The sequence below is a fragment of the Neofelis nebulosa genome, chromosome 5 (genome assembly GCF_028018385.1).
Source record: "Neofelis nebulosa isolate mNeoNeb1 chromosome 5, mNeoNeb1.pri, whole genome shotgun sequence".
Classification (NCBI taxonomy): Eukaryota; Metazoa; Chordata; class Mammalia; order Carnivora; family Felidae; genus Neofelis; species Neofelis nebulosa.
Genome location: NC_080786.1, coordinates 103,633,637 through 103,660,314, shown reverse-complemented (window position 1 = coordinate 103,660,314; position 26,678 = coordinate 103,633,637). Strand labels below are relative to the sequence as shown.

General features: G+C 40.2%; 1 protein-coding gene across 1 annotated transcript in view; it reads right to left on the bottom strand.

Annotated features, from left to right (window-relative positions):
• Positions 1-26,086, bottom strand: part of GUCA1C (guanylate cyclase activator 1C) — a 31,875-nt gene extending 5,789 nt beyond the window's left edge. The window contains exons 1-3 of the mRNA XM_058731482.1: positions 25,689-26,086; positions 6,761-6,910; positions 2,505-2,592 (exon numbers count right to left, since the gene is read on the bottom strand). Coding sequence (XP_058587465.1) covers positions 2,505-2,592; positions 6,761-6,910; positions 25,689-25,892 — 442 coding nt within the window. The 5' untranslated portion in view covers positions 25,893-26,086. The remainder of the gene's footprint in view (positions 1-2,504; positions 2,593-6,760; positions 6,911-25,688) is intronic.
• Positions 26,087-26,678: the final 592 nt, after the last annotated feature.

Sequence of the window (26,678 nt, the reverse complement as noted above, 5' to 3'; positions counted from 1 at the left end):
TAAACAATTTTAAAAACTCTTATTTGAGGTATATATACTTAAGTTTGTACAAACAAGAATAGATAATCTCCCCCGTGGTGCTTATTCTCCTTTTATGTGTGAATAAAACACTTTATTTTCCTCTGTCAAATACTGGCAAAATCCTTTTACGCTTCTGCAAATATCAACCTTCTATGTCTTCATTACATTCTCTTCCTTGCCTTCTAGTGCTCTGGGCTGTCTTTCTCCAACAGTACCATTTTAGCCTCCTTTTCTTGACATAGGGAATGACCCAGCTGTCTCTTGATGAGATGATGCAACAACCTCCAATAATTTGCATATGAAAGAAAATTTTATCAGTTTCAGTCCTGTATATGCATTTGCCGAGAAACAGTGGTTCATTGTTCTTCCAAAATGTAGCCTGTTTATTTAATATCTTCATTGTAAAAGGCAATGATATATGTTTTTTTCCCCTTAAATACAAGTTGTTATCAGAGGAAATGATTTGTGTGATTAGTTTTATAAGCTATTCCAGAAACCATAATGTATTATCTCTCTTTTGACATATTCTTCTAGGTCAAAGAGTCCATTTCCCCGACTGCAGATAACCTCAGTTATTGCCCAAGAAAACACCTCTACTTTTCCAGATTTGCATCCTTCACCTCCATCTTTCTTTTTCTAGGCTCTTGCCATAACATCCCCCATTTTACTGATAACTTATACTTTGTTTTTTAAGAAACTGCTTAGGTAATAAATAAAGAGTCCTGAATCATTTTCTTGTTTTCTGGAACACGTTATTTGTTCCCTCAAACTAATAAGAAACCAAGACCCTTCTTAAGGATACCACAACCCTCATACTTCTCCAGGAGAGGTCACCTTTCCTATTCCCTGGCTTCCACCACTAGAAGCAGGATTCAGACATATTTTCAACATTCATGACCTGCCCTTTTGAAATTCATTGTATTACTAAGTCTTAAACATTCACAGTGTCCTATCTCCTTCCAGGACCCTCGTCCTTCGGTCAACAATTTCGGCCCCAGGCTGAAATGGTTTATCATCTCTATGCCCACCCCTACTATACCCCCTCGCCTCTGAGATTAAAAATTAAAACAGAACAAACCTACAGCATTTTTCCTGTTTGGTGATCAGGATGTTCAGTTGCATATTTCACATAAGGTTTTCACTGGCCTCTTAAGATCTTTCACTCTCTATTTCTCTGGTCCTTTTCTACCTTCACTTAGTTTCCTTGTCAACTCTGGTTAGTCTGAATCTGTTTTTTACAAGCTTTCACATGAACTGACTTATTTTATCCTTCATCTATATAGACCCAAATATGAGTAGTTACAACCAAATGGCTCTGATCTTGGTAAACTAGAAAATGAGCATACTGACTTGAAATTGAGGTGACCAGACTAGGACTGGGTCCTTATGAGGGAGATTGATGCTACTGATACATTTCCAAAGTATCTTTCTGAGAATTATACTCTCGTCCAGTTGTTGGGCTCATTCATAATGGCGATTTCATTTAAACTCCCTTCCACCCTACTCACCATCGCATCCTGCCAGACACAGTAGACCGGTGCAAACTGCCACACACAACATGGGTGTCTACTGCCCTCTAGTGTCCATTATAGGAAGTGACCCATGGCGGGCATGTTGGTTCTGTGGAAAAAAATTACTTTGGATTGATGACAACCATGGCTAGAGTCCCAGTGCCTCATATCTATCCTCCTTTTCCCCCTTAAATCACTTAGTAACATCATATTTTCCACCATGTCAAACTCTCTGTTTTCAAGGAACATCCTTAGCTATGCCGCCTCAATCTCCAATCGATATGCTCCCCTACCAGTTTACTGAGATCAATGTCATTTGGTGTAAGCACCCCCCCTCCTCCTGGAATGCCTGTGTCTTCCATTTCGCTCAGGCTCTGAAGAAGAAGTGCACCTTCTCGGAGCTGAAGAGGAACCCAGATTTTAGGGTAGCAATAGCAGATGGAGAAATGAGCAGAAACAGTGGAAATGTAGAAAAGGTACAAAGAACAGAAATGAAGGCATGTACACACAACTCTTCCCAGAAATGTGTCATCACAGGAAAGGAAAAAATCTGATAGAAGAAAATCACACAATCGAAGAAATGATTTTTGTAGTATGGGAAACTTGAGTTTGTTTGCAAGTTGATGAAACACCTCCAGTAGAAAGGAATAATTACTAGAACATATCCCAGAGTAAACAGCAGTCCTTCATATCATATTCTCCCACTTTTCTTTCCTTGTATCTCCCTTTACTCTTGTTCATATATCCCAAAATGTCAAGCACCATGAACTGATTATACGTAGTCAATAGACATTTAATCAATGAATTGTACTGACTGGAGAACACTGGACTGGGCAAATTATGAAGCCCAGCTAGGGTTTTCTTGAAAGGTTCATGCTTTTGCCTAAATGGCATTCCAACTCACCCCACCATCTCCTACTTTGTAAAAAAAAAAAAAAAAAAGTGAGCCCGAGGAGAGTAAAATTGCCTTACCATCATTGTTTTTATCGATCTTATGAAACACCAGGTTGGTAAATTCTTCAGGACTCAGAGTTTGTTGGCCATTGAGGGCTTGCACAGCCTGCAAAAAGAAATCAAATCACTGAGCTCAACTTTGCTGGAAGCAAATACATTTTGTGACATTTCTACCCCAATATGACACAATTTTGGGATATGTTCATGTCATATTTGTTGTCCAACCTGTTCTAGTTGGCAAAAATAAATAAAAATATTATATGTCAGTTCTGGGTAATGAGGCTTAGAAATTTAATTAACTGAATACAAACTGAAGTTTGATATTATACAGCACAAAGGGATCTATTCAACATATTAGGTAGCAAAGGATACAAAAAGCTTATAGGGAAAAACATTGAAGTGGCCACTGTCATAAGAATTCTGGACGCAGAAAACAATGTTCTCAACTTCAGACCAATCATCATTAATCTTATAGAAGAACATAAAAAGATATTCTGTAAGCAGCGAAGGCTTCTCCTCCAGCTTCTGACACTGGCACCTCTGGTCCTTTTTGCCCTTTTCTAGAATGACTGACTGGGAAGACAGATCTGTATGCCTTGGAAGGACACTGAATTTCTCTCACACCCTGCCAGCACCTTTTCATCATAAAGGCTGTCAGGGAACCCAGGGAAAATGACATTTCCAGCTTCCCTAGAGGGAAAATTTAACCACTCTTTCCCTCTCCCCCACTGCCAGGTGATTAAATTAAGCGACCAATATTTGATGTGGAAATTCATAATAAAATGGAAGAGAGAGAGAGAAAGAAAAAGTTAGTTATCTGGGAATTTGAACATAACTACCTTGAGTGAACATAAAGGGATCTTTAGAAGAACCACTGGCATCATATTTTAATTGAGGGCCTGGTCTGAAATAGGACTATCTCTTCCGCTGCTTTGCAAGCATTATCAATGCTTAATTTGGGATTCGTCCCAGCAAACAGCAAGCAGTACAGCACCACTCCTGGCCTCGGCTAGTGAGGTCTCACAGTTAGAGGGTAATGCTTAGAATAATGGTTACATACATATAGCATCCAATTAGATAAATATTTTTAGGGTTTCTCAGTGTCTTGGCAGAGGTCCCAAAAGCCTAAAAGTTTGTCTAGGCATCCAGTACTCCCACAGCGGAAGGGATACGAGACCACATGTAGAAGTCATAATAAAAGATTATGAAATATCTAGGATTTGTCTGTGACCCATCTCTGGGAAATAGAAGTGAGACTGAAGGATTGATTGGAAGGGTGATGAGGCCTGAAGGGATACTTTTGGAGGGAGTCCTCAATGTGCCCTGTGTTTTCCCTCTTCTTCGTACAGGAGAAGCATGGTGGGGGGATGGGCAGGGAGGCATGGTTTGTTTCCTTCTTTCCTCCCTCATTTAGCATATCTGCACTTTCTCCTCCATTTTGCTCAGCCCATTTCTGACCACTCTCTGAGTGGGAGGGGAGGAGGTAGGAGAGAAGGGGGAACAGGACAGTCTGACTTGGCAGGCACCCTCACTCCTGGTTATCTAGTGTCAGAGCTCTCTGGATGACAGATGTTTAAAATCCCCTCTTTGAGACCATGCCTCCCTTTTATTACTGACACTCTCGTACACATCCCTAGACGTGGATCGTGCATTTTGATTCCAGCCGACCCCTCAAGGCTCCTTCTACAAGCTCTAGGTCTGCCCAACTGCTATTTCAGAGTAGACGATTCTTTCCTGTTCAGGACTGTGCTGTGCATTGTAGAATGTTTCACAGCAGTCCTGGTCACTAAACAATAGATAGCAATAGCACCACACACGCACTCCTCCACTCCCCAGCTGATGACCAAAATGTCTCCAAACATAGCCAGATGTCCCCTGGGGGAGGGGTGCAACGTGCTCCCGGTTGTGACTCACTCTCTGCTTCTACCTCCAGCTCCTTCCTCTTCTGAGATGCCCTCACGTCTCCAAGTGGCTCAGCTGGACAAGATCCAAGGCAACTCTGTCAGCTTCCTCCCCATGTCTGATCCATGAAAAACCCTTCGTCCCCACATATTCTGAGCATAAGATTCTTCCTCAGCTTTACCCCTCTACTCTGCTGCCATGGTCTGTTTCATTAGATTTCTCAGACTCAAATATTGGAACACTGTGCTCCCCAAACGTCAGTGGTTTCCTTAAATCCCCATGCTATTGACCTGAGGGCTTTACCCAAGAAAATCCTCTCTAACAGCCCTTCTTAAACACCCTCCTGACCATTTTATGCCTTTGAAGTGAAATTAAGATGTAACTACTTCCTTTGTAAGTTTTGCCTATAATCTAGTACTTCCTTTGGATCTTTTGATGGCTGGGCTGTATTTTATTTTAACATCCTGTTATCATGTGTCAAGAGAATTTACATTAAACAGTATGTATTCTTTACTGGATTGTTTTCACTTGCCACCATATAGGCCACTCATTTTGTATAAGTACATATTCCATTGCATCAATTTATTTAAAATGTTTTCTTTTTTAGGTCATTCATTTTTAGTATTTTACGTGACTCTGTGATGTAAATCATAGAACCTTTATCTTTGATGATGTTAATGATTGTTTTCCTGACCAAAAATGTTGGCTCTAAAATGGAGCTACACGTTTAGCCTCTTGATGCAGATTACCAAATCTCCAGGAATGTTATCTCCATTTATACCCCCTCCGCAATGTGTAAGGGCACTCTTCTTAGAGTGCCCTTGCCAGAATTCCACCTTATTGTTGTTAATCTTTATTAATTTAATTGGAGACAAATAGTGTCAATTATTAAATGAATTTCTGCTCTGTGCTTTTATGTTTCCCTCTTTTCTTTTTGTTCTCTTTCTAAACACTTTAAAGAAAACCTCAGTTAGCTGCTTAATATTTCTTCTCTTTACTCACTAAGTTGTACATTTTAACTAATAAAAATCTGTGCAAAAATTTCCATAAGATTTGGACAAAAACATTCATATACTATTGTTCCTCCTAATTCTTTTGAGAATCCAATGACCCTTTCCCTCCCCTCAAAAGTTGATAACATACAGGAAAAACGTTGCCCTTAATGTCATAGTCTTTAAGGATTTCCGAAGGCCATAGATCCATAGATCCCAGGATATGAACCCTTGCTTTGAATACTGGTTGGATATTCCCCCAATATTTGTATGCTATATTGTATATTTAATGTTTTTAAAATAAATTTGAGTATGTTTAAGAGGATGTTTTAAAATTTACATGGGGTTGGGCATTCTCTAGGGAATATTTTAGATTGCTAATTTTGTGTTGTAACATGTAATATATATGCAGAATTTCTGAATTTTAATGCTTACAAAGTTCAGTTACAAAGTGTATCTTAGTACTTTTTTGTGAATTATCTGTGAGATTAAAGTGAAAGCATTGTTAGTATTATCATACTCTTGAATTCTTTCCATATGTTCGTTAACTCTACATTTGCTAAACAGTTTTAAGTATTAACAGCTTTGTCCATTTATTGAGGTGTTTGATTATAATTGTAGTTCTACCTACTAATTTTTTTTTGCATTTTTGATAATATTTATACTATGTATTATAACACAGTAACTTAACTCCTTCATCTATAAATGAAATAATTTGGACCAGATCATTTCTAAGACCTCTGATTCCAATTCTGACTCTGTGTTACAAATTCCGTATATTGCATTCATAATGTGTATTTTACTTCACATTCTCATTTAGGTACAGTGTCCCACTTAATCATCTTATACTCTAGAATCCATTTCATGTCATCCCATGATAAGTATTTCCACTTCCTTGGTGGAAGGGGGTGAGATTTATAAAGGGACTCATTGAACTTTAGAGCTGGAAAGGGCCTGAGATCCTTGAGGTACTTTTTAGAAATACTTTAGTCCAGCCCCCAGAAAGATTAGTCCTCAGGTACCTTTGTTCTTAGTCCATAGCTCTTGCTATATAACCATCCAGTATTTCAGCTGCTCCTCGCACAACTTTCTGCACCGAGGCAGACAAAAAGACAAGTTGTTTTAGAACATCACGTTTATTCATTTTTCATCTCAATACTCTGCTAAAATTTGTGAGTTTGAACACCGACAAGATAATGCTGGTTTGCAGGTGCACACTCTGTAATCGATAGCTTAGTGAAACTTACATGGATGGCTCCAACAGTTCCAAATGTATATCCCAAAATTCACCAACCACATAGATAGTTGTCACCAGCTCCACAGGAAGGAAAATTACATTAACTATACAATGTCCTAAGATTACTTCACCACTTCACTTACCATGAAGATATTCAGTAGTTCCTTTTTGTCAACAGAACCGTTTCCATCAGCATCATACAACTTAAAATACCATTTTAATTTCTGCTCCATTTTTCCTCGTACAACGAGATTTATAGCAGCAATAAACTCTAAAAAGTCGATAAATCCACCCTATAGAAAGCAAGGACAGAAAGGGACGTAAATATTTAAGAGAAACAATTGTCTTTTATTTGAGAAATCATGGTTCACGAGCAGGACTATTAGCACAAATTAATACAACCCGGAAGATTTCAACATAGAAATTTCCCTGGCATTTCATTAACAAAACAAACAAAATAAACAAAGAAAAGCATGGGTAATGTGTATAGAAACAAGTTTAAATATATAGGCAAGTGTGTTTTTAGAGAAAATATCTACTTCTTATGCCAAAAAAGAAACAAGATTCTGGCCTGACCCTGATGGAAGGCTGCGTCCTCACCACTGGACATCCTACAGTAGCTGTCTTCTCCTGAGTATCTTCAGGTTTTGTCCCCCACTTAGAGAGAAGACCAGGTACCAATTTCTAATATAAAGGGAAAAACCAGCTAGATAAATTCTGTACTCCTTTTTAGAGAGCCCGGTTGATTTTTTTGGAATGCTAAATTCCAGGATTCCTTTTAAGTAAGTCGTTTTCAGTATGAATCAAAATTTATGAGCCTCTTCTCTGTAAAGGTTTTGCCGTATTAGTCGATCTTAGAAAAGACTGTTTAAGGCTTTCAAGCTTAGGCAGTTCCCTTCAGCCTGTTTTAAATTGGTAAACACTCTCAACTGATACAGAAATAGTCCTTGTCATTCTTAAGAATCATACCCTTCAAACCTTGCTCAGCCAAATGCTCAACTATCTTAAGAAAAGTGACCAGCTCTAGGGAGGTGTGTGACCCACTCTCTGCTATCTTCCCCTGGGAATTCAGATGCCAAAAGTAGTATATTCAGCCCAAGGAAACATGCTGTCAGCTGCATTCTCCTTGGAATTTTGGATTGTAGAGTCTTATTTACAAAACAGGATGTGACATAAAGTACTCCTTCCCCTTAGAAAAAAGAGCATGAGACTTAGCAGCCTATAAAATGGTATGTGTTTGCTTCGAGGAGCAAGCTTTTGTATCTAGTCTATAAGAAAAGCAATTGAAAACTCACCCGTAGTTCTGGATCTGAAACAAAATCTTCTTGCCTGATTAAAGGCTTTCTGTTGGTTGGTTGCTTGGTTGGTTGGTTGGTTTGGTTTTTTAAAGACTACTACAGCACCTCAAATACTGAAAGCCAATGTGCTAATGACTATAGCATTGTCTTCAAAATATATTATTGAAAAATTTTTTTCTACCCTGTTGATTTTTTACCTATATAGTCAGAAAAATACAATAAAAATATTTAAAAATTTTACTACATGTGGGTAATAGATTTTTACGTTTTACAACGTAGGTAACTTCACCCCATCAATAACTTTAATACTTCTTACAAGCAACAAGACTTCTGCTAACAGTCTGGAGTCTGGTTGAATGGATCTCCTCAAGGAAATTTGCTCAAGGATACAAAACATAGGTGGTTTTACCTTTTCTCTATCTGCCTTTCCTACTGCTGTTACCGCTTCACCATATTAACCCCTAACATAGTCATGGCTGAAACAAGGGAATTATGTTATCATAGAGTTGAAATTTATTTAAGAGGACATCAAGATATCTTCAGATTTGGCAGGACATGACCATTATTTTTCAGTGTCAAGACTGGCAGGGATGGAGAATATGAGTTGGGTGGACAGTATTCAACCAGGGGCACATTGGCTCCCAGGTCTTCCTCCTGTGTCTCTAGGACTGACCAATCAATACAACTGTTCCCTGGGTAGTTCTTATGTGTGTTTGCCAAAAAGTTACAGAAACATCATCCCTACTGAGCTGGCTTGCTATAAATATAAAGTTGATCTTTCAGTGTTTCCATAAAAACCTTATATTCCATGATGGTTTGTTTCACTTTTTGAGTCCTGCTTCAGGATCATAGTTTTTGGCATCACTTGCGTGATGAATGGCAACAGGTGAGACTGAGCAATGCTGCCTTTAGAACATTTGGCGTTTTCTGATTAGGCACAGTGGGCAGGTGACCCTAACTCCTTCCAATCCTGGTCCTGGAAGCTCTGAACAAACTCTATCAGGAGATGAGCATAAATATTTTCATTGTACGGCTTTAAAATGGACAATCTGCTTAATCGACTGCCAAAGGTGCTGATGGGTAAGGAAGCCTTTCTACTTAGACAAGTGCAGCCTTTTCCAAAATCTCCTGCAAGCAATACATCTTCTGTTCTCACTTCAGCATTCCGTTATATAGTCAAATTCTTAACGAACCACTCTTTCCGAACCAGCATTCCATCATATAGTCAAATTCTTAACGAACCACAGCCAACTCTTCTTTCCAATTATTTTTCTGGTAAGATTTTGTAGAAATTCGCACTGGTGAGACAACTCTGGTGAATGTGATTTAATGGCTTGTGTTAGTGTTGGAGAGGGTTTTAGGTAATGCTTATTTTGTAAATTGGTAGATAAAGTAATTATTGCCTTCAGTTAACCTATAGATTTTAAACACGGGAGAGGGGGATAAGAGCCACAGAGGTGAGATGTTCCTGTAAATGTGACCAGGAAAAATGCAAAAGAGAATGCCCAAAGACTTTTCTTTGACATGATCCAAAGGAACATTGTTAAGTTCATATTTCTGTATTTGAGCTACTGGAGCCCTCGTGGCACACAGAACTGTCTGGAAATGTTTGACACTGATTGACCTTGTGCCTGAGTAGAGTTCATAAACTCCCTGCATCAGAATCACATGAGGACAATGAAATATGCAGATTCCTAGAACCCAACCCCAAACAACAGCATCAAAACTACTTGGGATGGTGTCCAAGAGTCTGCATTTAAAATGCTCCCCAGGTGAGTCTCATGTATCCTAAGATTTGGGAACTATGGATCTAAGCTGTTTTTCTTATAGATGTCTTCCTTCGTAGGCAATGTTTTCATCTAGGTATGCCCAAGTGGCTGTTTTAATTATGACTTCTTCTCACTTGAGTTTCTGTAACCTTATTAAGACTAATGAGAAAAAATATGACCCACATGGTTCAGTCTCAGAATAATGACACAGTCCTACAAATACAGTCCAGCAATCAAAAATTAATTGAAAATAACAGCAAGTCTTTACTTTGATTTCTGGAAAAAATACAAGTTGCAAGAAATTTATGGATTTCTTCCAACACCCTCTTCCTCTCCCTTGTGCTCCCCGCACATAGCCCCTGATGCTCAACCTTCAGCAATTCCCCACTGCCCCCCTCCTTCACAGCAGCCTGACCACGAGAACGCACCAGCCCTTCACTCCACCACCTTGTCTCCTAATTCTGTATCCCAAATCCTAAAACATTAGTTTGGTGACGGCTGGATCCTCCTTCAAGGTTGAGGGTGGGGAAGAAATTGGGCACACACAAAGCCATTTTCAGGAACCTCAGAAAAGGAGAGTTTGGGAGGATGTCTACAAAAATAATTTTAATTCCAACACATTTATAGATGTATACACTATGTTCTTAGGATGGAGTGGATTACACGGAAGAATTAAATGGGGCCAAGATACGGAAGCATGACTGTTTCTCAGTCTCCAAAGGGAGTTTGGTCCGTTGATAGGTTACAAATCATTTTGTAGAGGGGGGTTAAAACAAGAAAGAGAAAAAAAATATATGGAGACTTCAAGCTTTCTTATAGTCTCCAAAAATGTAGGAAACTATAAGGCATACTTTTTACATCTATAAATAAAGTATAAAAATATTTAAACATTATATAAGGCTTGTTTTCTTTCTACCACCAAAAAGATGAAACTAGAAGTCTAATATAATAAAAAAAATAAGGAAAACAAAATCTATAGTGTTCCGTCCAACAGAAAATCCACCAGTGGAATACATGGTCTCCAGCAATATTCACAACCTGCCGTAAGTCACAGTTGCTTTCAGGATATGATCAATTTGAAATGCAGATAGAAAGTTAAATTATAAAACTTACATGCATATGAAACAATTATTTTCTTATTTATTACTGAGTATAAAAGCTATAAAATCTACTATATATATATATACAATGTTCCAAGCACTGTGCTAGTCACTTTCCAAGCATCCTCTCTAATTCTAATAGCAACCTGACAGGTAGCCCTACTATTCCTACTTTCCAGAGGAGAAAGCGGATTTTCAGACATGCTAAATAAACTACTTAAATAACAAAGTTAGGTTGTAGGTGGATCCAGGATTTAAATTCAGTCAGCCTTCCTCTAAGGCTTTTGTTCTTTGTATCACCCAGTATTTATTGCCCTCAAATGCATTACAACTGAATTCTCCTTCTGGAAGAGGTATCCATACAGATGGTACACATTCAGCGCAGTGTGTTAGTCCTGATTCACAGGTGTGAACTATTCAGTAATACGGTCGTATAACGTAAGGTGACCCGAATGACTGAAAATGCAGCACCTTGGCACCTGTGCTCCCTTCATACATGGTACTGCCCAAGGGGCAGCTGGCCTGTGTGGTCTGAGCTGCTTAGTCTCAGGGAGACTGTGAGCCCAGAGAGCTCCTGGGGCCACCACTTCCAGGCTCCCCTCGCCTCGCTTGCATAGCCATCTGGCTCGGAGGGACAAAAGGTGTTCACTCTCCTGTTGCCTCTCCTGCTCCTTCACATCTTTGATGAACATTTCTTGTATCCATTTTGGAATCCTTAGCCCCTCTCCCCGCGCAAGGGTTTAACCTCCACCACCCCATAGACCATGGCTCTCACTGCCTGTTTCCTCAGGAAATTTCCCCAGCTGCGCCTCCAAGATCTAAAGCCTACATACCGGTCCTGCGTTAGCCAACCTTGTTCTGTCTTCACCTCTGCTCTTGACTAGGACTCTATAGCATTCCTTTGCTGTGCATCTGGTCCATGCTTTGGCTCAGCACTTCCCCCTCTTTGGGGCCTTACACCTGCATTGCAGCCCCGACCAATCCCTCCATTCTCCCCACTTTGTAAAATACCCAGGTAAAAATATCACTGTAGATGTCATCTGCTAGGACAGTGTGGTCCTGCCATCACTCTGTGTGCCTGAGAGACCCCAAGAAACAGATATTGAAATGTCATCTCAATATACTTCAGAGACATCTGCTTTGGAGTTTTGTCCCAGGGATGGAGCCACAAATTTATAAACTGGGTAACGTCCTTAGGGGAACTTGGCTCCATTTCGTTGATTCAAATTGTAGAATTTCAGTTCTAAAAACAGTCATTTTGCAAATAAGAAACGGACTGAACTAGTAATAATAATAATTATAATCAAAATGAAAATGGCAACTATTGATGTTGATGTAATACTTGCTAGACACACAGGGCCAGGCATTGTGCTTCGCACATCTGAGCTCACTTAACCCAAACAAGGTCCCAAACGTCATTAACCAATAAGCACAGCATCCTGGGTTCAAGTAACATCAAGATCGCAGAAATATAAACTGTTATTACAACAACTAGGTATCAGACCCCATTTGTACCCTAGTGCACCCTCTTATTCAGGAAAACAAATGATCCAGATCAAACAAAAATCCTTCAAACCATGGTCCCAAATGAAAACTATTTCCTCTGACAGCATTAACACTCTGCTGCTTTTCACAGAATCATGATCTGTGAAGAACTCCTGAATTGTCACAGCCCCTAACCTGAAGACATTTAGATGTTTTCACTCTTTTACATGTGACACCTTCCAGTGACATTTTGCCAGCTGTGGCAAGTCAGCAGCAACATATGAATTGAAACATCTGCCTGGAAGTGGTTACTCAGATGATCACAGTAAGGAAACCCAGAGAGTTAGTGCCAGCACATCCTGTGATTGATCAATAATTGTCACTGATATTCAATTTGCATCTTAGAAACTGCCTATATTGCCCTAGGCAATATAAGGGCCACCTCTATTATGTCAAATACATACGAATGCTTTTAAAATACTTTTATGAATTTTTGAAATCTGTAAGAGAAATGTTGTATTCAGCATTTATGACCTAGCCCATTTTCACCTACAAACACTGACATAACAGCAAACATAGTCTCTATCAGCTACGGGATTGCTGGAATGTCCTCAAAAGAGACTCACCTCTTTAAGATGAGAAATACACTGCTGGCTTGTAGGCTGGTTCTATAACATGATCTGTATGCACATCACATGCAGTTGTCCTTGACCATGACTGTGCAAACTTCAAGGGTTCTGGGACAAAGGGCTTCTCACAATACTTACCCAACAAGCTCACAATTATTAATAGGTTTCCTGGATATCAATCAGGAAGCCCCAAGCATCTGCCCCTAGCATGCAGCCAGCTCAGTGATATTTGGACGACTGTGAATTAGAAGCCAGTCTCAGGTGCCTTGGGGGAAGGAAGACAATTGTCTGAGTTTGATCACTTCTGAATGAGCTAACTACGGAAGACCCAGCAGTGACTATAGCAATGGTAGCCTTTTGCAAGGAACTTCTTCAGGTAGCCAATATGGCTTTCCTCTTAAAAACACCTGTCACCCTAAGCAATAATGCCACAGATAAATCCAATTTTAGTACATGTGCTGCCGAAGCGAGTACAATGCCACAGATAAAGCCAGCCTTACCCTAATTCAGTCAGCTTGTGTCCTAAGAGTGTTTCCTTTCTCATGGAAGACGCTGCATCCTTGTTCTTTGCTGAGTAGAAGAGGTAAACAGAGGATATAGAAAGTGGTAGCACAGACAGTAGAATATATATACCTATATTACTTGCATCAAGGCTGTGTTTCTGTATTATGGTTGTAACTAGAAGAACAGAGGAACTGCTTCTGAATCAATAGTTTTGGACCCAGAGTCCCTTTTTAATAAGTATCCATGTTACAAAGCTCTTTGGTAGCAGAAATGGGTTTAGACCCCAGCTTTCTAACATTTTGACGGTGGTCTTTCTGGTAGAACAGTGGTGCTCATGTCTGGCCGCACATTCAAACCACCTGGCAGTTTAAAACTAACACAACATTGTTTTGATTCAGTGGGACTCGGGTGGAGCCCCAACCACTGGTGATTTTAATAATACCCCCAGGTGCTTCTAATATGTAGCCAGATTTGAGAACTATAATTCCAACAGATTCTGTTCAAATGCACGAGTTACAACAGCTTAAGTTTAAATGCATGTCAGCAGGTACAGCTGGTGTCTTTAACAGGTAAAATTCTGTGAGAAGCTCAGCCAAAATGCTGATGACTGATGTTATATATGAAAATACTTCGTAAATTACATAGTGCTAAACAAGTATGAGGTTTTTATTATCAGCAACAAATGCTTCCTGAGAGTGTCTATGTTGGTAGTTCTGAAGTAGTAGCCTTGGTCTTTCCCCTCAAGAGATTGCAGCCTCATGATTTACAATCTAATAATAGATGGTCATTTGTTTCCGGTAAATGTGTCTTACGAAGAGCGGCAGTAATAGCGGTCCCCCTGCGGGCCAGACAACCTGATACAGTGTTAGAGGCTGCAGGGCAGCCTGGGGGTTAACAAACAGCAGCAAGTATTACACACGTTAAAAGCCAGGTTGCCTGCTCTAATTTTCAAGGGTTCTCACACAAAGAGAAGCTAAGGAACCAAATAACCAAAGGTCACTTCTGAATTTCCAGTAGAGCTCGGGCTCCCATGCAGGTGTCCTGGATTTAAAAGACAGTTGAAACCCTAAGGTGATTCTCATTTAATTAATTTCATTCTGTGACTGGCAATCATTAGAAGGGGCCAATGTGGCCCCAAACAGCACAAATGATCGTCCACAGCACTTGGATCAATTAAAGAAGAGAAATGGTGAGCAGGCAACTTCTGCACCTTTAGGTACCCCCTTCATTAGGAAATCGAATTTGAGCTTGATGCAAAGTTGAACTACTCTTCACTGTTATCAGATCTGCAGGGGCTGACATCAGAGATATCTGCATTTAACAGATAAACATACCATTCCTCTGTGGGCTACAGTCTTCATTTCTTCAACGTTTTCTCCGACATTATTTCACATGAGCTCAGTGAGAGTGTAGGCAGGATAGGTCTTGTCTGAGTTTTAGAATTGATGACCCTGACACAGGGAGGTTATGAGCTTGGTCCAAGATGACACACAACAGTAAGGGTCAGAGTTGGGACTGGAGTCCCGCAACCCTACCTCTCCTGCAAGGGCTTCCACTGTCTGTGGTGGCCTGTGACTCGTCTTACAGAAATTTGTAGAAAGGCTCATTAAAATTAGCAAGGACGGGCAGCTGGGTGGTTCAGTCGGTTAAGCGTCAGACTCCTGATTTTAGCCCAGGCCATGATCTCATGGTTCATGAGTTCGAGCCCCGAGTCTGGCTCTGCACTGACAGCACAGAGTCTGTTTGGGATTCTCTCTTTCTTTCTCTTTCTGCCCGCCTCCTACTCTCACTGTAGCTCTCTCAAAATTAATAAACATTTATAGCAAGGACTTCTAATACATCGAAGCAAAGATTTGATTTGTGAACATATTTACAGGTAAACCATCACATATATTGTAATAATCATCTATTAGATCCCACAGCTTGCTATTTACCCTCACTTTTCTTTCTGTAACGGTTTAATCACCCTGTTTCTAAGAAATCATTTACATCCCCTTCCTCTTGATTCCCAGGATTTTCTGAGGTCGTGACTTTAAGTAACCTGAAAACTTATTCTGGTATTTTGTTTTATCCTAGTGATTAAATGTGTCCTCATGCTGACAACAGTTTTTCTGGCTTAAACCATCACTCCATTTATGGTTTGAGTTACAAACCCACGAGTTCAGAGAAATCATTTTATCTCAAAAACTTCGGAGTCTTACAAGGGGCAGAGCATTTTGATGTCAGAGTGGCGCTCTGGATAACATCCGGATGCCTAGATGTGGCCCAGGGTGCCTATATCTACCTTTACACCTATTTTTAAAAATTATTTTTAATGTTTACTTTTGAGAGAGAGAGAGTGAGTGCACACAAGCGGGGGAGGGGCAGAGAGGGAGGGAGACACAGAATCTAAAGCAGACTCCAGGCTCTGAGCTGTCCGCACAGAGCCCAACACAGGGCTCAAACTCACGAACTGCAAGATCATGAGCTGAGCCAAAGTCAGAGGCTTAAGGGACGGAGCCATCCAGGTGCCCCACCTTCATACCTATTACAGAGTAAGAATGTGGAATAGGAGCTAGAGGGGCCGAGGGCTGACTTTCTGCTTGGAGATTCTCCAGGCAAGTCAACCCTGGCATCTCAGTGCTCGGAGTGTCTCATTTCTCAGCTGTGATGCAAGAATACAGAAAGTCACAACAACAGGCTATCTGTGTACAGCAAAGACACATGAGGCGCCTGTGTGGTCCCCGGTTATGCTCTAGCAGTAGCCCTCTGCCTTAATTAGGTCCTCACATACCCTTCTCTCTCCTCCCTCATACTTTAATTGAGCTGTTCCTTTTATTGAAATTCTCAATTCCTTTGTCAAAGGTGGAATACCATTGAAATTTAGGGTGTAGCCCTTGGAATCAGACTGCCAGCATTCCAAGTCTGCTGTGTAGTTTCAGGCAAGTTACTAAACCTCTCTGTGCCTCAGTCTCCTCATCAGTAAACTGGGACTGTTAAAAATAGTACATACTTACATATTATTGTTGTGAGGATTCTAATAAATATGAAGTGCTTTAACCATGACTAGTACAGAAATATTCAGTTAAGTGTTAGCATTTATTAGTAATAATTCAAGTTCTTTACTTCTTTCGAGGTCCCAAAGTGCCTCAACTTCTCCAAAAAGCCTTTCCTAACTCTGTATTTTAGTTTTCGTTTCATCTTCAGATCCCAGTAAATGTACCTCGAACAGCACAGCCCTGCTATAGTTTGTTATACTGCTCTATTTTACTCTTTGGGCATTTAGTCATAATTTTTTATCCTCAACTAGACTGTAAGCTCTTTAGGGGCACAGAACGTCGTATCTACCACCTACCTACTCACCCCCATCCCCACACCTCTCCAAAATTTGAGTGTGATTTTTCTAGATTTTTCTACCATTGCCTGTCCTACCGGGATAGCATTGAAGATTTCCCCAGATCTTCTATCCAGCCTGCCCATCTACAAAGACGCTGGACCATCCGCAAATCACTGGGCAGGGTTTAGAAGCAGCCTTGTAATCTGGAGAACCATCTAGAACCCTGAAACTAAATAGTATGCTTTCCCGTCTCTCAGTCTTTGATTCTTTATTTACTACCTTTTATTATTTGAGGATACATTTGGCATCCCAGTAGATTATAGACTCCTTTGAGGACGGGACCAATCCCTATTCATATTTGTGCCTACCTTCCTTCCACCATGCCTCCAGGTGCTCAGTAAATATTTGCAAATGCTGTGAGATAATAATATAGCGTATTAAGGATGTGACTCTGCTCCTGCTAATCTCTTCTATCGTCTAGCCCTCCCACATTCAGGGAGATTTCCATTGCCTAAGAGATAAGTCACTGTAGCATAAAAGCAGAAATCCAGAGTTCATTCTTGCTCTTGAGTTTCAATAATTTAAGCTGTTTAGGATTCAGAGCATAAAATTTATGCCATAAACAAAAGATTTGGAAGAATACGTAATTAGAGCCAGTTTCTCTAGTTTCTCCTAAGTCTACCCAAACTAAAGAGGCTCTATGAGGGCCAAGAATGGCTGCAGGTCTGGGTGACAGATGTAAGAACAGAAGCACCCATGGTTCACTCACTGGGCTTGGGAGGAAAGGTTGCAAGGAGCATCTGTCCATACAGTCTAAGAGGCTTCCATGCCTAGGAGTACAAGGAACCTGAGAGAACCTGACCCAGGAGGCCCCGCCATGCAGACAGCAGCCTCGCGAGGCGGGCAGGAGATGATGAGAGATGTGGTCTCAGCAAATGCCAGTGTGTTTAGCTACTCCTCTGCCCTGTATTAATACCTGGAGATTTCGATGCACCCATGGGCTTTACATGCAACCCCGGAAAGTAGAGAGAGAACACTCCTTGGTAAAATGGGGACGCAAAATATAAATTAACTTCATCATGGAAAACTAAAGTTACATTTCTTGAATGCTTCAGTGCGTGAGCTGAAATTCTTAACAGTTATACGGATAAAAAATAAATTTTAAAATTTCCCTTGAGATAATTAATCTAACTGGGAACTAAGTTACACTGTGGAAGACACAGTGGCCATCCTTGGTATAAATATGGGGGAAAAAGGAGGGAAGGAGAGAGGAATGGAAAGGGAAAAAAGGGCATATATAAAAGTGAGGATACTCAAGTTGTCCCTTCTGTTATTTTATTTAATCACTCAGTAAATATTTGTCACATCTGCTTTATGCCACTAAGGTAGGTGGCTGGTCTGGGGATGCATGCAGGATTTGAAGGGGATGATTCATTCGTTTTTATTCTTCATGTTTCTGGAGTGTGGTTTCACGAGATGAATTCATGCAGCACTTGGACTTAAAAAGAGAAAGGACAGGGGAAGAGCAAACTGCACATCTAGCGTGAAGAAAGCAGTGTGGCTGGAGCGCAAAGGCAGAAGAGCAGTGCTGGGTGGCTTCTTTCCTTGCCAGGCTCTGCCTGGAATTGAGCACTCGTTCAGTTTTTTCTGGATGCATAGAGACCAGAGTGCAGGTTCATGCCCCCAACAGGAAGCTGTTTCCAGGGAACTGGGCATTTTGCATCAATCTCCAGGTGAAGGACACAACGCTAAGGTGAGAATAGTGCGGCCCCTGTCCACATTCACTGCCTTTTAGGACCCAGTAGCCGGTGACATCATCATCTTCACTGTGGTTCTGTGAAAATGGGTCTGCCCCAGACCCAGCTCTAATGACCAGCCTCGCAATCAGCTTCTGCCTCAGCAGTGATGCACTTTCCCCAGCAAATCAAGAGCACAAATGGTTAGGAAACTATTAAAGTGGCGGCAGCACAGCCAGTGCTTGGAGCCCCCACCTACCTTCAAGTTCCGCCATCCACCCTGTGTGGGTTTAACACAGACCACAAGAACCACACGCTTACACCGTGTTGTACTTTTTCATGGAGACTTTGTTTTAGACAAGGTTACTCACTACCATGTTTGGGCCAGGCTGGACCCTCATCTTTGGAGTCCATAGGGTTTCCATAATAGAACGGACAATTCATAGTTGTAGAAAGGAAGGAAATCTATGTTGTCCCTTGTGCAGAGACAGACCTTAATTTTGAGGAGTATAGTTTCTTTCACTCACCTCACCTACAAAGACGTGCTAATACCTTTTGTGTTTTCTTTTTTTTAAATCTGCTTTTTTATCATTAGGCTTTTTAATCAGTTTTTATTACTAATCCATAATTGACATTAAACTCAAAATTAACCTAAAACGAAACTAAACTGTAACTGAAAACTTTGGACTTTCTGGTTATTTTTCCTAGCCTTTGTTTACATGCTTGTAATGATGCTTATTCTACTTATGCTGAGATTTATCAATTCTAGACATTACCTATTTATTTCCCGTTATAGCAAATGACAGGCATTTAGTTCTATGACCCTCATATATATCCACGCAGTGTGCTGGAACCTACTGTATCTGCTGGTGTGAGCAGATTGTCAAATTTTCAGGAATTTTGCAGGCCAACTAATAAATGGTTGGTAGCTCGAAATTGACCATGGTGGGAGTATTTACACCATGGAAATCAACATGTTACCAGGGCTTTTCTCCCATGGAAGAACTAGTCATTAAACATTACTGAGCAACCATAGTTCTTCGTCCATACTCTCACAACTGTGGGTTAATCTAAAAGTTGAGAGTTTAATTTTAATGACTAGTAAATTTTGTTCCCCGTATAACCCATTGATGAACCAAAATTACTGACTTCAGTATTTTATATGGAGTTAATAATTACCTCATCATTGTCAGGCTGACATCTGAACCTAATGGACAATCCATGAAAAGTGAGACAACCAATAATTATGTGCTTATGAAGTATTTTTGCCAAGCAAATCAATCTGAATCTATTTAAGCTTCCACAGCTAAATACCAATTTACTGGTAATTTGAAGATAAGAAAGCAATCAACCAAATCCAGAATGCAGAATATTCTACAGAACTAATAACTCACCTTCCCCAACAAATCAATGGCATAAATGGGGAGGGGGGTGGGAGGAAGGAGGTGACTAGGGATCTACTATAGAAAAAAACAGATTTAAAAGTCATAACCACCAATTTCCATGTATGGACCTTGTTTGGATCCAAACTCAAATCAAGAAACAATAAAAAGGTATGCTTAAAGGGTACATGCACCCCTATGTTTATGGTAGCATTATTTATAATAGCTAAGATATGGAAGCAGCCCAAGTGTCCACTGATTGATGAATGGATAAAGATGTGGTATGTGTGTATATATACATATACAAATTCACATACACAGTGGAACATTATTCAGTCATAAAAAAAATGAAATCTTGTCAGTTGCAACAACATGGATGAAGCTAGAGAACAATGCTAAGTGAAATAAGTCAGTCAAAGACAAATACCATATGATTTCACTTATATGTGGAATTTAAGAAACAAAACAAACAAAGGAAAAAAAAAGAGAAACCAAAAGACAAACTCTTAACTATAGAGAACAAACTGATAGTTACCAGAGGGGAGTGAGTAGGGGGATGGATGAAACAGGTGATGGGGACTAAGGAGTGCACTTGTTGTGATGAGCACTGGATGGTGTATGAAACTGTTGAATCACTATATTGTACACCTGGAACTAGTATAACACTGTTAACTGGAATGAAAAACTTTTTCCAGAAAGTCTAAATTTAAAAAAATAAAAAATAAAAATGTAGGAGGACAGATGAGATGAAAGTGACTGAATTTTAATAATTGTTGAAGATGGATGATTGGTCTATGAGAGTATCATTAGATTATTCTCTCTGCTTTTGTATATGTGTGAAGTTTTCATAATAAAAAAAATTAAAGTTATTTCATTTAAATTTCAATAATTTTCTTTGTATTTCACCTTAATTTTTTTAAAGGGATCGTCAGATTGGTTAAATATAAATTAGTAAATTTATATTGTTTTTGAAATCCTCAAGCACAATAGATAATCTATCGGTGTCATTTTTTCAGGTCTTTCTCCCAGAGTCCCCCTTCTCCCTTTACAATCTGGATTAGCAGTACACTGAGGTTTCTGTATAGCTGTTGAATTGGAGTTTTCATCTCCATGACCCAAGACTGTCCATATCTGTTTTCCTATGTTGGATTCACTCTCTCTCTCTTTGTTGATATACTCCCTCTTTTTTGCTGAAGTACCTGCTCCAGTAGCTTCCTAAGAAAAAATAAATGTGAAGGATATTTTTTTAGTCACTGCCTGTTTTTATTCTCTCCTTACATTTGATTTGGCTTGATTTTTTTCACCATCAGAATTTTGGAGGCGTTTCTCCATTTACTCTTAAGTCTCTAGTGTAGGTGTTAGGAAGTTCACTGTTATTTTGACTTTCTTTTTTTTTCTTTTTAGATTTTAGGATCGTCTCTTTATCCCTGTTTAAAATTTTTCTCAGAGGGCACCTAGGTGGCTCAGTTGGTTAAGTGTCTGACTTTGGCTCAGGTCATGATCTCATGGTTTACAAGTTTGAGACCCCTGTTGGGCTCTGTGCTGGCAGACTGGAGCCTGCTTCAGATTCTGTGTCTCCCTTTCTCTCTGCCCCTCCCCCACTTACACTCTGTCTCTCTGTCTGTACTAAACATGAAAAAGTTTTTTTTAATATTTTTTCTCAGGGTGCCTGAGTGGCTCAGTTGGTTGAGATACCTCTCTTGATTTTGGCTTAGGTTATGATCCCCAGGTTGTGGGATCAAGCCCCGCATCAGGCTCCACGTGAAGCCTGCTTGAGATTCTGTCTCTCTTGCTTTGCACCTCTCCCCCATGCATTTTCTCTCTTAAAAAAAACAAAACAAAAAAATCTATGCATATGCTGTTAGTCAATCTCTATTTATTGTACTGGGCCCTTGTGAAACATGTGTCTAATAGGTCTGGAAAATTTTTCTGGTTTGTTTTGTTATAACCCTACATTCTCTCTGAGCTCTTTTTCTGTGACTCTTATTCATTGGATATTAGACCTATTAATCCCAACTTAAAGATTTTATTTGGAGAAATGGTGTGTGGAAGTAAGCAGGAAAGATGTCAGGAAAGGCTGAGTGAGCTAATCCGACCCAGCTAAAGAAGGGTGTAAAAGAAGTTTGGACAGAAGTGTCCTAGGCACTCTTGAAACCTACAGCTTGACAAAGCCACCAGGGAATCCTTTAGTCAAAGCCTGCTGACAAAGGAATCCTGAATCTTAAGAATGGGTTGGCTTTATTATTCCTGCTGCACTCCAACATTGGTGATAACCTAAACCCCAGCACGGACTCTGTGCGTGCGGTGAAGGATTTCAAAGCTGTGCACTGGGGCCCTGGTCAATTACCTTCTGGGAAGGTCTGAGGTGCCAAATTTATGGCCGCTACCTTAAAGCAGGTTCTATTAATTCTGTGATGTTAAATGCGTTAGTCTATGTACTGTGCCTAAAACAGTGTCAGACACATCTCAAACACTATTGTTACCGAGCGACAAGGAGATGCTTACAAGGGTGTGTGATTAGCCAAAGGAATTGATATAAACTTTACAGTCTAAACTTTAGGATCTATTTCCACTTTAAGCACTATTCTAGTATGTTTAGTGAACTTGAGTACAAGCCAAAGCCAGGTGAGAAATGGCAGAGTAAAAAGAGATTGGAAGCTCATTATTATTAGAACAATCAGAAAGCTGGGAAAGGTGTGTTTGACAGCAGGGAAAGAGAAAAACAATAAAAAGCACATTATTTTCAGGATTTGTAACAACAGGAAACTTAGCCCCAGCAACTTCAATAGGCATGGCTGCTTCGTGGTATTCCAAAAACGTAACAACCAATGTTCATAACAATGACTCTGATATCAAAAAAGGTTTTACCGGTACTTTGAGGAGGCAGGAAAGTATGAAATGCACTTTGGAGTGATTTCCATCCAGAATAGCTAACACTGCAGCGGAGCTCCAAGAAAGAGCAAATCCTCCACGGTGCTGGGCAGCTGACAGTTTTATTGATCTAATTAAATATAAGGCTTTTTTGTTTTCCTGTGCATTAATTGCATATCATTTCTTACTGTCACTTGATAAAGAACCATCCTTACTCTTCTCATTTTACAACCTGATTTTATATCAAGATCCCCACACCTTGTGTGGCATTAGTCATCACCGCCTAGATTTGCTTGCTTCCTAAGCAAACATAAAATCTCGATGATAAATCATGAATACCAGCAGACCTTCCAAGTCATTTAAATGAAGCTCCTGAGATGGGCTTGGCCGTCCCACGACTGGCCCCGAGAGGACACTCCAATGGTACACACGCCCAGATTGCTTATCTGAACACTGTCTGCCCCAGCTGCCTCGGCAGCAGGCTTCGTTTTGACAACACTTCTGGTTTCTGCCCAGCGCTCCTTGTCACATGTTCCTGTTCTTGTATGTGAACCGCTGACATGCAGTGCTTCCACAAACATTGGGTTAACAACAAAATCTCTGGCATGGGACATGTCACCAGTTACTTTGAAGAATAACTAAAAAAAAAAAAAAAAACCCCTCCTAATAGCTCATCTTCTAACCTCTCGGGAGTTCTGTCAGAGTCTCAGAAGCTGCAATCTAGAGTAAAAGACTTCCACTGTGAAATGGGTTGCTTACAGCAGGCAGCAGGCACAGTGGGACAGCAGCAGGCACACAAAGAGCGAAACATACAACGGCAGAGAGAAAGGCAGCGAGGGCTGCGAGATTCATATGTAGGCAGAGACAGAGAGACAACATGCCAACATGCACACTGTGCCCTGTCCTGGTCACTTCAGGCTCTTATAACAAAAATACCATAGACTGGGTGGCTTAAAACACTCGGAAATTTATTTCTCACAGTTCTTTAAGTGAGGGAATTCAAGATCAAGGCTCAAGCAGATTCTGTCTGGTGAGAGCCCACCTACTGGTTCATCGACAATCAGCCTTCTCACTGTGTCCTCACATGAAGGAGGAAACTCTCTGGGGTCTGTCTCTTTGTAATCCCACTAATCCCAATCATGAAGGCTCTGCCCTCATGACCTAATTACCTCCCAAAGACCCCACCTCCAAATACTATAATGTGGGTGGAGAGTGGTTTAGATTTCACCATAATTTAAGTTTGTGACAGATAAAAAAGGAACCCTCATTTAGAATGGAGTCGGGAGGCTAGCAGGGGGAGCTCACACACCCTACCACTCCTTGTCAATTGCTGACCCAACAGGAAGAGACTGCATCTTGCTAGCTTGCTGATTCTACTTCTTTACCACCCCAGCAGGAGGAAAAAGGGCCCCACCCCTTGACCCTGGCAACAACCCAGCCAATGAGATATTGTCACAAACAACTGAGACAATAAAAAGCCACTATACCTCAAACTCCCAGTTTACTCCAACCGACTTTTTGTTTGTAAAAGCCTTCCTGATTTCACCCTTTCCTCTGTACTAGAGCGTTCCTCTCCTTTGCTCTGCATACTTGCCTATGGCTTTGCCATAGCCTGCTTATCCAAAATTGCAATTTTCTATTTCCAATTAATCCCATATTTGCTGTTAAAGTAATAAGCGGTTTTAAGGTTGGGGGAGCACAAAAATTCAGCTTATAGCATATCTAGAACATGTTTCAACGTCAAGAACAAAAGCAGAATCTGCCTCATTTTCCCACTGATTTGTAAACTCCTTGGGGGCAGAACAGTTTGTTTGCATCCACACTAAGTCAAATTTATGAGGAGGAAAACACCGTCATACTAAGCAGGCAGTGTTTCACTCACACTTGATAACAAAGAACATGTCCTAAAAGACAATGTCCTGAAAGAAATCTGCTCCCAACATTATTACAAGAATTAAAATAGCTGTTAATTTTGCACACGTTCAGTTTTCCCTAGTTCTTGGCTGGTACCTCCTTTTAAGTTATCTATTGTTTTGGTTTGTTTTTATTTGGAAAAGGGCTCAAAGGGCTGCTCTAGATTCCATACATCCCAGAGGACAGTCAATTGTTTTAATTACCACTTCTGCCTCATCTATTCTCACACACAGCCTTCTAAAGTCATTTTTCAGTGAGTGGTATTTCCCCTTTCCCTTTTATTCTAGATGGCATCAGCCCATTTTGAAATATACAGGTAAAAAACAACGGAAATGCACAAGGAAAAGTAGGCAGGAAGAATTCTGGCCTGGTTGGTCAGATTGTTACTTTTTTGTCTTATTTTTTTCTGTTCCCCATTTTTTTTTCTCCTCATCTTTGTATTTTTTCAGGACTTGAAAATTAAATATGCTGCAACTCACCTTAGGAGTGAGTAAATTCAGAACAATAGTTCAGTGACAATCTTTAGAAACTAAAATTTATCTGAATTTAAAACTGTAAATTGTTTTGTTTTTCCTCCAACTAAATTGGTCAGATATGAAAAACTATTCCAGCATTCCAACTTCTGAGTACAAACAACATGTTGGCAAATTTGTATTGATTTTACCTGCCAATCTAGATGCAATCACACTTTTTAAAGCAGATTCCTGTAATTTGCTTTTCTATAAAATGTCACCAACGCATTAAATACTTTGAAAACAGTCTTTGTAAATCAATCTGCACTTATTAGATTTGTTTAAACGATAGCATTAGAATTCCACGCTGAGATTTAATTTGGTTTTAAAATAACTCGCTACATGCAGAACATTTCCAAGGGTGGAGAGGCTAGTTCCCAATTACTTTCATGCCGTCAGTGCTAAATGTGTTTAATGACTCACTTACCTACAAGCTGTGGGTTCTCTGAAGACCTCCCTGTTCAGTGAGATGCACACATTTTACCTCAGGCTATTTCATATTTTTACAGAGGGAAAAATGCAGAACCATTGCCAAATAAAAAGTAAAGGACTTACCTTGTTCATGTCAAAGGTATTATAGACTTGATCAACATGTTGATTGGCTTTTTGATTCAGACCTTGCAGACCCAAGAGTGTCTTGAATTCATGCAGTGTTTGCAGGCCGGATGGATATTCCCTCATAAATTTTTTGTACCACACATAGGTCTCTTTAGCAGGAACTGCTTTCTGACCACCAGCTATGGATTCATTATTTCCCATCGTGACTCACAGTCTGCAGCTTTTTCTCAGGTTGTTTTCACGTATGGTCTCTCCCAATTTAGTTCCTCACTTCTTCACTAGAACTGGAGGCTAACATATGCCTTTAGAAAGCTAGTCTAACCCTCTTACAGCTATAGGCTAAATAAGAATAGAAAGCCAGTGAGATTAACTCATCTGTACAGTTTTAAGACTAGGTCATTTATCGCTGATGGGATTATGCTGCCATTCAGAGATACAGTTTTCTGTGAAGGGCAGAGGCATTGTCCTTGCCATATTGTTAGCCATCAATTATGCCTACATTGAGGAGGGGCGTCTAATGGAAGGAACTCTGAGTTGCATTCAGGAAGCCTGGGACTGAAACATTACTTAGTTTCTACAGTCTCACTGTTCCCATCTGTAAAACAGTAACAAGGATATTTGCTTTTTCGTACCTAAATATTGTGAAAATAAATTTAGATGTAAAAACTATTAAAACCGTGGAAAAATTATACATTGAGTATTGCTAAATTTAAAGGAAGTCTCTGTAGAGAAGAGGGAAATGGGTAGAGATAACCATATTATCAGCAGTAAAAATGTTGTTGATGTGATAGGCAGTCTGCAGATAAAGGGACATGTTGAGCTGTGTCTTCTGGCATTTTCTCTTCTTTACTTTGAGACAGCGTGTATGCAGGCATGCTCACACAGCCAGGGAGAGGCAAAGAGAGAGGGAGAGAGAGAATCCCAAGTAGGCTCCACGCTGGCAGCACAGAGTCCCATGCAGGGCTCTATCTCATGGACCGTGAGAGC